The sequence below is a fragment of the Pipistrellus kuhlii genome, unplaced genomic scaffold, assembly GCF_014108245.1.
Source record: "Pipistrellus kuhlii isolate mPipKuh1 unplaced genomic scaffold, mPipKuh1.p scaffold_m20_p_3, whole genome shotgun sequence".
NCBI lineage: Eukaryota > Metazoa > Chordata > Mammalia > Chiroptera > Vespertilionidae > Pipistrellus > Pipistrellus kuhlii.
This window is the reverse complement of record NW_023425529.1, coordinates 44,287,403-44,298,039: the sequence shown is the minus strand read 5'-3', so window position 1 is coordinate 44,298,039 and position 10,637 is coordinate 44,287,403. Positions and strand designations below refer to the sequence as shown.

Below are 10,637 nucleotides of genomic sequence, written 5' to 3'. Positions count from 1 at the left end.
GCTACCCACCTGGCTGAGGCTCCCCAGGGCTGGCTGGCCCAAGTCAGCTGGCACTGCACCCAGCGCCACCCTGGGCTGCTGCCATCCTGGCAGACTGGCAGAGGCCGGGCACTGATTATTCAACAGGGAGCTGAACATGGTTTCGGTCTATTATCAGGGCAGATAAAGGCAGTGGCTGAAGCTTGGGGAGCGGTTTGGGCTTACAAATAAGAATCTCCAAAAGCCCTACCACTCCCCTGCCCTGCCTTTGTCTGCCGCTTTGCCTTCCAGTCCCTCCTTGATCCTCTCTGCAGGCAGCCCCGGGGAGGGCACAGCTCCTAAAGAGCCGTGTGCAGTGCCAGGAACAGAAGGCCAAGGACACTGGGACCAGGGGCGGCTGGATGGGAGGAGACCCCAGAGTTCAGAAAGCTCTGCGCGAGAGGCAGAGGGAGCCCGGATGCGAGGAGAACACCAGTCACCACTTTCCTCATTTATCCTTGTGTTTGCCCCACAGCCCGGCACCCAGGATCAGGCACCCAGGAGAGAGGCAGAAAGCATTTCCTGAATGAAGGCACAACTGCCAGGGTAGGCAAGTGGCGGGCTGGTTTCTCCAGGGACCAGGATTCTGGCCTGGGGGCACTCGGGGGAGGGGAATCAGGGTCCCCAGCCCTGTCTAGTGGTAGAAGAAAGAGACCTTGACTAAGGGGGCCACAGAAACAAGTGCTAAATAATAGCAGGCACCGTGCCTTAATTCCACAACTATTTCCTGCCCACCTACCATGTGCCGGTGATGATAGAGCAGTGAACAAAACTTTCATCCTGGGGGCTGCTTGCAAGAGCTCTTCTGCTCAAAGGACATGGGAGGGTCTATTTGGGGAAACTTTCTGCAGGGAGGGGCAGGCAGAGCAGGCTGAGTGGCCAACATGAAGGCTCGGAGGCAGACAGGAAGGTGGTGCCTGTGAGCCGAAGGAGAAACACGGTGTTTGGCTCAGGGCTGAGAAATGGGGGTTGTTGGAAGAAGCCTTCCTTGTGGGCTGAGCAGCCAGGCACAGGGGTGGGATGGGAAGTGGCAGGAGGCCACTGAGAGTGCTGTGGCCGGGACCTGGAATGTCCTATGGAGGAAGGAAGCCGATAGGAAGGCCCGGTGTGTCCGAGGAGCAAGGAGCTTCTGTCCCTGGCCCATCCCCACTCCAACTCTTCTCTCATCTCCCTAGTCCCGCCTGGGAGGCGGGAGCCACCAGAGGAAGTGGGGCCCTGTTTCAAGTTTCCCTTTGTGCAATTCTCCTTCCTGCTCTCTCCACCCAGAAGCAGGCCTGGCAACCGTGCCAAATGCCACTGACATGAACCCAGCACCCACATCGCCAGGCGTGGGCTGAGGTTTTCTGTCGGCTGGGCCTACCCTACACCTGGCTCAGGGGGACCAACCCCCACGTGCTTCACCCACAGGCGGGACACCTGGGGAGAGGGCGGGGGCCTATGGGGCCCTACATGTATGCCTCCCAAACCCTAGGCCTCATGGGCCTTCAGCAGTTTAGGAGCCTTCCTCTGCCTGTTTCTTTCTCAGGGAGGACCATCAGTCTTCTTCCCCACCGACGGCATTCGGCCAGGAAAGGAGGTTGTCAGAGCCCCCTCCCAATGCTGAGCAGGAACTGCCGCCAGGTCTCTGGGGGTCAACTGGTGGTGCTATATGTGACACCCTGGGCCAAAACCCAATGTCGGCCACGGGCTGGTCCTCGTCAGCCCAGCTCAGCCTGGCAGGGAAGCAGCCAGATCCTGTGGGGCAGGCTCCAGAGCCCCCTCCAGAGGTGCAGGGGACACCCCGTCCTGACCTTCCTCCAGCCCACCTGGGGTCTGGCCATCTACCCTATCCGAAGCTCTTTTAAAATATATTTTTTAACTGATTTCAGAGAGGAAGGGAGGGAGAGATAGAAACATCAATGATGAGAGAGAATTATTAATTGGCTGACTCCTGCAGGACCCACACTGGGCATGTGCCCTGACCGGGAATCAAACTGCGACCTCTGATTCATAGGTCAACATTTAATCACAGAGCCACGCTGGCCAGGCCACCCAAAGCTCTTGTCTTGACGTACCCTGTCACCACGAAGAGAATAAGTGGCCTGTATGAGAGGGTGGCCTCTTACTCGTTCCAGAAGGAAATGGCCATTGAGCACCTGGCATGGGTCAGGAATGTGCCAGGCGCTGGGACACGGGGGCAGTAAGAGCACCTCAAAGGCCTTGTGTCCACGGAGCTGCCACGGGGAGGCAGGACACATAAACAACCAACAGCAAACAATTACAAATTGGGCTCGGTGCTCTGACGGCAGGAAAGTGCAATTAGCCTCCGCTCACCTCCCCGCTCCCGCGGCCTGCCCTCATTCCAGAAGGCCCACACTGGCCCAGCCTCCCAGCACGTGGCTGGCCCAGGAACCGGGCTCCCTGGCATTGGGAGGGGGTTGGCAACAGTTTGAGAAACACTGATGAGCTCAACCGGAAAACAAAATGTAAATGAAAATAAAAACAACCACCATTACCCAGGTGGCTCTTACAACCGATGTTTACAAACCACGGAGGCCCAGAGAGGCCAAGCATTTGGCCCCAAACTACACAGCTGGAGAGTGGCAGAGCCCAGACCTGAAACCAGGTCTCCTGCCCAGAGCTCTGCCGTGACCCCATGCTGCCCCCCTATCCCTCCTGAGCACTTCCCAGCCTGCGGGAACCTGCAGCCTCCTGGCCCGTCCCAGATGCTGCCGGGCGGAGGGACCAGCGCTGTAGAAGTGCCTGAGATGATGGCAGTGGTCCATGTCCGCGCTGTCCAACGCGGACACGTGGCATCGCTCGGCAGGTTCAGAGAGATGGGGTCAGTTTGGTGGGATGGAGGCTGGCAGGGGATGTGGAAGGAAGGAGGGTATAGAGGAGCTGAGACCCAAAGAGAAAGAAGGGCAACAGGTGCAAAGGATCTTGCTTGATGTTCCAAGATGAGTCTTCTAGGCTTTACCCCCAAGTCCTCAGGGAGCCACGGAAGGACCTCATGTGAAGTAATGAAATGCTCTGATGGTGTCCTCCCCCGGCCCGGAGCGGTCCCAGCATCTCTGACACTCCAGTGACACTGGCTGCCGTAACCAGCACCGTCCCACACAGACAACTCTCACCCCCACAAGTATCTCAGCCTGAAACACACGCCTGCCTCCTGCTCAGCTCTCCCTCCCCCTCCAAGCCTTTGCTCACTGCCTGCCTCCCTCCGAGAAGGAATTGCAGACACCCTCATGGGGTCGGTGCCTCTCGGGTCTCCACAGTCTTGCCTGGCAGGCGGAGGAGGCTTATTAGACACGGTCTTAAGCTCTCTATTCTCGCTGCTAGTTCCCCTTTCTTGGCCCTTGCCCATCCCAAATCTATTTCCAGCTCCCCTACCCCCAGCTGTGGGGCCCTCAGGGGTGTTCTCCACACAGCCATAGGGGTTCAGAGGCCCTCAGCCCCGGGCCTGGCCATCCATCCCCGGAACGCAGCCGCTGGGCAGGGCCTCCTTTCTGCGGCCTCAGGACAGGCCTTCCCACAGGGACAGTCCGGACAAAGGAGACCAAGTCATCCAGCCTCGCCAGGGAGCAGGCCCTGACCCAGGGAGCCTGGCCGCGGAGGTGCCTTAGAAGAGGAGCTATGGACAGGAACCTGGGCAGGCTCGTCTGGGAAGCCTTCCCGAAGGAGCAGCCTGACCTCCTAGAATCATGCCCTGAGTCTAGGATTCTTCCCACCACAGTCCCTGCCCGTCTCTCCCAGCGCCCTCTCCTGCCCCAGAGTCCCAGCCAGGCTGGGATGTGCTCATGAGACATTCATCCAACAACTATGCATCGCTGTCCCGCGTTGTCCCAGGCCTGCCGGCTCCACAGGCCAGGATCCAGGCCAGAGGGAATGAGGAGGTGCTGAAACTGTGACACAAGGATGCCATTCCCATCATGCCATCCGCCCGGCGGCGGGGCTGCCCAGACGCCTCTCGCCCCGGGCTGAGACAAGGCTCTGAGTGGGCAGGACACTGAGAGGGACAGGTAGACAGGAAGACAAGAGAGAAGAGGTGGATGAGAATGAGAGGGAGAAGGTCAGAGGTGTGGGAAGGAGAGAGGTGAAGAGGGAAATGGAAGGCAGGAGAAGGCAGAGCAAATGAGAAAACCCTTTGCTTCTTTAGGGAGCCCAGCCCCAACCTCCCCCTCTCCTTGCCTCTGGCTCTTGCCTCTGGCCCTGCCCCTCCTGCCTTCTCTCTGCCTCCTGAAAGATCAGAATCACATCCTGTTGCCAGCTCAGGGGACCACAGGCAAAGCTGGAGACTCGAGGAGGAGAGAGGAGTCGCTGAGGTTTCTGTCCCCCGGACTATGCAAGGGCCAACCAGGACAGGCCTCCAGAGTCCCAGAGGGCCTCACTCACTGATGCTGCTCTGCCCCTGGGGTCACCCAAGCTCACGCCCCAAGGAAGGCTCAGTTTTGTGTGGGAGTACTCTCAGGGGGCGTTTGGAATCTGCCCAGGTACCTCAACATCCCCAAAGAGAGGGAAAATGATACCCACTCTCCGTCTTCCCTCCCCAAACCTGAACGCTTAGGAGCTCGGGGCTCCGTATCAAGGCAGGTCTTCCTTGGGGGTGAAAAGGCAGGGGCCTGGACACTTGACCCGGGACAATGCCAATGCAGGAGGGTTGGCAGGGGGGGGGGAGGCGGGGGGGAGGGGAAGGGTGGAGCTAGGGGAGAGATGGGGAAGGAAGGAAAGGGCTAGGTGTTTCCATGGAGCTGTGTTTGTTTGGGGCCTTTTGACTACTCTTCCTGTTTGGCAGCCACCGCTGTGACAGCCAAGACAGCTCTCTGATGGCTCCCAGGAGAGACTGCCGGGCCAGGTAGGAAGGAGCAGTGGGTTCCAGGTCCCGGCCGGGCCCAGCCCAGGCCTCAGCCCCAGGGCCCACCCTCCAGCAGGCCGCCCCGTGCTCAGGCCCAGAGACTGCTCTGCAATGCCAGCCTCGAAGCCAGGGACTCAGCATTACCTGTGGCCTATCTAACCCCGGGGGCTGACAGAGGCACTCTGAAGAATCGGGCCTCCAACTTAAAGAAAATTAGAAGGGCCCTGGCCAGGTGACTCCGTTGGTTGGAGCATCATCCTATGCACCAAAAGGTTTTGGGTTCAATTCCCGGTCAGGGCACACACACCTGCTGTGACCTCAATCCCTGGTGGGGGTGCATACAGGAGGCACCAATCAATGTTTCTCTCTCACATCGATGTTTCTCTCTCTCTCTTCCTCTCTCTCTAAAAGTCAATAAAAAAATGTATCACCCAGCTGGTGTGGCTCAGTGGATAAGCATTGGCCTATGAACCAGGAGGTCACAGTTCGATTCGTAGTCAGGGCACATGCCCAGGTTGCGGGCTTGATCCCCACTGTGGGGCGTACAGGAGGCAGTTTATCTCTGATACCTTCTCATCACTGATGTTTCGATCTCTCTCTCCCTTCCTCTCAGAAATCAATAAAAATATAATTTTTTAAAAAACTTATCGTCAGGTAAGGATTAAAGACTTTAAAAAGAAGAAGATTAGAAGGTAGACCTGAGTCCCACACAGTAAGAAGAGAGCTTCGTTTTTTATCTGCCGCCCCTTCCAGGGGTCATCAGGCTCAGAGGCTAAGGTGAGAGGAAGGGCCCACAGCTCCAACTGTCTGGGCTCCGATCCAGCACCAGGACCTCAGACAGTCACCTAACTCCTCGGAGACGCAGCCTCCGCCTCTGCAAACCAGGCTGGCGAGAATGAAAGCATCCACCTCAGATGAGGATTAAGGAAGCTAATCCATGCAAAGCATTTGGGGCATGCATATCTGACCTGCCCGCGGTCACCTGATTGCGGGGCCATTGCCTGCCATCCCCTTCCCCACAGAGGGCAGGGGCAGCTGGGTGGGGAGGGCCGGGTGCTGAGTCTGACCACATGCCATCCAGATACCAGGTCAGGGACACGGGGCGGCCATGCAGGTGTGTGCCGAATGTGGCAGCCGTGTCAGACGTGGAAACAGACACCACTGCAGTGACCCCGTCACTCAGAAGTACCTCGTCAGCCCACCCCAGCATCAGCGCCTGAAATGCAGCCTCAGGATAGACTCACAGATCGCTGTGCCTTAGTGAGCCAGAAATGCCCCCTTCGTGTGCGGGAAGGAGGTCTGGTGGGGGGGGGGGGGCGGGGGGGGGGGGGAGCCTGCAGTGGCTCCCACCTCCAGCCTCTCTTCCTGCGGTTCCAGAGGGGGCTGAGAGCTCTTCCACCCCCAGACCCCTGGACTCCCTCTCAGACACACTCCTCTCCCCGGTGACCGCTCCACCCAGGGTGGTGCGCCAGGTCCAAGGAGGGCACACGGAGCCAGCCAGCCGGGGAGAGCGTCCAGGGACATCAGGCCAGGGAGGGAGGAAGAGGCAGGCCCAGGAGGGGAGGCGTGGAAGGGGAAGGAAGAGTGGGCCCCTGGAACTTCAGGAAGGTGGGAGGGGGTGCGGCTGGTGGGGGTTGGGGGGAGGAGAAAAGAGGCTGAGCCTTCTCCTGCCCATCAGAGGCTCTGTAGGAGCAAATTGTCGTCTTTCCATTTTTTACTTCATATTTAAAATGAAACAGGGGAAGGAGATGCAGAAGTGAGGGAGGAGGAATGGGAAGCGGGGAGGCAGGGGCCTAGAGGTCAGGTCACATCCGTCTCCCCCACCAGACTCAGCTCCCAGAAGGCAGGCACTGGTCGCAGCCCCCGTTTCCTGGGGGCTTTGTGCCAGCCCCCACGCGGCTCTCTGCGTCACCACCTCCTGTGGGACTGGCAGCTCCGCACCCATCTCACACGTGAGGACACAAACCGAGCACCTGCCTGAGGTCACACCGGTGGGGAGTGGCCAAGCTGAGTCCCAAACCCATGTCTCACTGTCCAAGGCCTGGACCATTTATTTTCTCTCCAGCCTCTGCAACAGTGGGGTGCACTTAGTAGGTGGTTAATAAATGGTAGATCCAAGGAAGGAAGGGGGCGGAGAGGGAGGAAGCATGGCAGAGAAGGAGGAGGAGATAAGCCATGGAGGCTCTTGGGCAGCTGGAAAATAAATAATAAAGGTGTTATTTTCCAGGACTAGGCTGGCACGGTGCCCAGCATGGCAGCCCTACACTCACTCAGGGAGATGCCCTGTACGCGGGAGCCCAGGGCCTGCGCTTGCCTCATTTCTTCCAGAAGTATGTGGGCCTGGATACGTCAGCCCTCAGGTATGCAGTGAGGTCTGCGGTGAGAGGCAAGCGCACACTCTCTCTCTCCCTCCTCTCCTTCCTTGCTGAGTCGCCCCTTCCTCTTGCCGCCTCCCCACACCTACCCAGCCAGCTCAGACTTGCCCCCCTCCCTGGAGCCAGGCGCTGCCGGGTTGGGGGCCGTGACCTACCCCCTCAGCGAGGCAGATCCCGGGCCTGGAGGAGTGGTGCGGGGGGAGGGGCCGGAGCACCACATCACCTCACCATCTAACAGGTTGGTCGGGCTGGGAGGTGCCCGCCCTCCCGCAGCTAATGAGCACTGTGCGACAGGTGTTTGCTCCTCAGTCCCCAGCCCGGCCGGCCTGCGAAGGGAGCCAGCTGCCAGCGCCACCCCACAGAGGTCCCCTCGCTCGCTCATCCCCGCGCCCGCCCCCGCTCCGGGCCCAGGGGGCCGCGATGGCCTGCCGCTCCTGCGTGGTCGGCTTCAGCAGCCTGAGCAGCTGTGAGGTGGCGCCAGCGGGCGGCCCCCGGCCTGGCACCTCGGAATGGGGCAGCTGCGAAGCCCCCGGGCTGGGCTTCAGCTCGCGCAGCCTCACTGGCTGCTGGTCCGCTGGCACCATCCCCAAGGTGACGGTGAACCCCAGCCTGCTGGTGCCCCTGGACTTCAAGGTGGACCCGGCCATCCAGCAGCAGAAGAACCAAGAGAAGGAGGAGATGAAGGTCCTCAACGATAAATTCGCCTCCCTGATCGGCAAGGTAAGGGGAAGCGGGAAGAGGGCCCAGAGAGGGAAGGACGGGCAGGTGGCTGAATTCTTGATTTCTGGAGCATCACGCCCCACCCCCGCGCCCAGCCAATGGGGTGCCGGCGATGCTAACGCCGCATGCTCTGAGTAGAGAGGTATGCAGGGAAGTCCTGAGCCATCCTGGCATTGTGGGGTTGCGGGGGTGGGAGGTGGGGAGACCCCAGTATGTCCTCTGAGAGATGTCTGGATAATAGTGTGCTGTGTGGCCTGGGGTCACCCTCCCCCCAGGCAGGGGCTAGGAAGGAGCCCTGAGTGTGGCCAAGAGAAGGCCCTCTCGTGGAAACAGCCGATGAAGGCATGGCCTGCTGTCCTCCTCTGGAGCAGAGGGGCAGTGGGGATGACCTCCCAAGGGCCCGGCCTCCTGTCCAGCCCGCTGTCTCCGCTCAGCTGCCTGGAGTCAGGAGCACCGGCCGAGCCCCGGAGCCTGTGGGGTTCCGGAAGGAAGGAGGCCGCTGAGTGGGGTGCAGCTGTGGAGTCAAGAGATAGGAATGCAGGGGATGGAGGCGGCACGTCAGAGGCAGGCAGCCGGCCAGGCCCCCACCTGAGTAGACAGACCGAGTCCCCAGAACCCTGGCTTCCCAGACCCAATGCCAGGGCAGCATGCTGGTCCGGGCACCCATGTCACCTCCGCCCCAGGGCAAGGGCAAGGGCTTCGGGAGCTGTGAGGAAGCCCTGTCCCCTCCCCAAACCTGCTCCTCACTCACCTCCTTCCAGAAACCTCTCCTGCCCGGCCCTCGGCTCTGCTCCCTCCGGCCCTGCCCAAAAATAATAGTCACAACAGCAAGAGCTGCTGTTACCTAATTGTTTGTGATGTGCCAGCCCCCGTGCTGCGCGCTTCCACACTTACCTCTCTTCCCTTCAACCACCTTAGGAAGGAAGTCACTTTATGCCCATTTGACTGATGAGGAAAACTCACCCTTCTTGCCGCCCCCACCAGGAGGCCAGAGCCACCCCTCTGCCCCGACACATTCTCGCCTGCTCCTCGCTCTCCCTGCCTCTGGGTTCCTCTGCTGTTGCCAGTGTCCCAGGCGGTGGGTGCCCTCAGGGAGGGGCCCAGGGAGGAAGCAGCAGGCTTACAGCATCGCTGGTGTCTGGCTCTGTGTGGGAACTCAGCAGATGTGTGTCAGTCAGCCCACACACAACACCCCCAGGCTAGTTCCCTCGCTGTGCACACGAGGAAACTAGGAAACTGCCCATCCAGAGCCCGAGTGCCTTGTCCAAGGTCACACAGCCAGCGAGTCCGAGGCTGGACTTGAACTCGGGTCTGTGAGACACAAAGCCAGCAGTCTCTTTGGAGAGAGGAACCATCTCTTTCTCCCCCGTGCACGTGCCCAGACCAGCATTCCTGCACCCATACCTGGAGTGCCTGGGTGGCGGCTGCAGCGCCTGCACTGTGGGCCGCTTGGCCTGGAGGAGAGCAGCCTGCTGCTCTGGGGAGGCGGGTCCCTGCAGAGCCACCTCCTCTCCTAACCCAGATTAATGCCGTAAAAGGAATGCTTCACGAGCTATGTAATTTGGCTAGGATAGGTGGCTTGTTCCCTGAACTCCAGAGCTGATATTACTCTGTGCCTCTGCCGTGGGGGGAAGGGGGGAGAGCGGGTACAGGGAGGGGCCTGAGGGGTTGGGGCCTGTGCCCAGGAGCCAAGACAATGCCCTCAAAGGTCTTTGGCAGGACTGGAGCCTCCCGGCCCTCAAGCTTGGGCCTTGAGACAGGGGCTCTGCAGGGTGGGCGCAGGGAGCCTTGGGTGCCAGCCCTCGGGGGGCCCTGGTGGCTGGGGCTCCGCCCGGAGAATCTCAGCTGACTCACCAATACTGCGGAGATCTGTTAGCTCAAGTCCCTCTCTATCTCCTTGCAAAGGCCGTGAGGCCTGGACGGAAGCAGGCAGCAGTTAAGAGTGTGCAATCTGGAGCCAAATTACTGGGTTTGAATCCTGCCATCCCCAACCTCTGACCAGGAAAATTCTTTAACCTCTCGGAGCCTCAGTACACATCCGTGTAATGGGCTTGTCATTATCAAATGGGATCATAAAAAAAAAAAAAAAAAAAAAAAAAACTGCATGAAGCACTTACCATGCACCAGGTGTGCTGTTTGTTCTGTTAAAAACACCATAAATGGGCCTGGCCCGTGATGAGCCCATTAGCCCCTTCCATGAGAAGAGGGGGAGAACCCTGCTGGGGCGGGGGGGGGGGGGTGGAGAGGGGGAGCTCAGTGGGTAGGAGTGCAGCAAAGGGCTTGAAAGGCATGTATGGGCTGGGCTGGGGGTGAGATGCCATAACCAGTGTAGGGATGGGAGCTCTAGGCAAAGAGAAGGGACAGGCAAGGGCGCTCTGGCTCCATATCCCCTGTCCCTCCACATCCCCTCTCCCAGAGAAACCAGAGAGCCTGTGAGGACACTCTGGTCTCTGAGGGATAACAATGTGCTGTGTGGCCTGGGGTCACACACCGCCCCCACCCACCCCACCCCCCAGGAGCTAGGGAGGAGCTCTGAGCTGGCCAAGAGGATGGCCCTCACAGGCATAGCTGATGAGGCATGGCCTGCCGTCCTGCTCCAGAGCAGGTGGACAGTGGGGATGGCCTCCCAAGCATTCCACCTGCCTGTCCAGCCCGCTGGCCTGACTCACATCCTATGGAAAAGACCTGTT

General features: G+C 59.9%; 1 protein-coding gene and 1 long non-coding RNA gene across 8 annotated transcripts in view; one reads left to right on the top strand and one right to left on the bottom strand.

The window, feature by feature from the left end:
• Positions 1–305: 305 nt before the first annotated feature.
• LOC118729028 overlaps positions 306–10,637 on the bottom strand; it is an 18,073-nt gene continuing 7,741 nt past the window's right edge. Inside the window, exon 3 of the long non-coding RNA XR_004991108.1 lies at positions 306–317. This is a non-coding gene — a long non-coding RNA (uncharacterized LOC118729028). The remainder of the gene's footprint in view (positions 318–10,637) is intronic.
• The window catches only part of KRT80 (keratin 80), a 22,534-nt gene continuing 19,241 nt past the window's right edge, over positions 7,345–10,637 (top strand). For 2 of the 7 annotated variants that reach the window (XM_045588011.1, XM_036456255.2), the window contains exon 1: positions 7,376–7,947. In XM_045588011.1, the coding sequence (XP_045443967.1) occupies positions 7,504–7,947 (444 nt within the window). In that variant the 5' untranslated portion in view covers positions 7,376–7,503. Of the gene's footprint in view, positions 7,948–10,637 lie in introns of all 7 variants that reach the window. The other 5 variants (XM_045588010.1, XM_036456253.2, XM_036456254.2 and 2 more) reach the window with 5 other exon arrangements.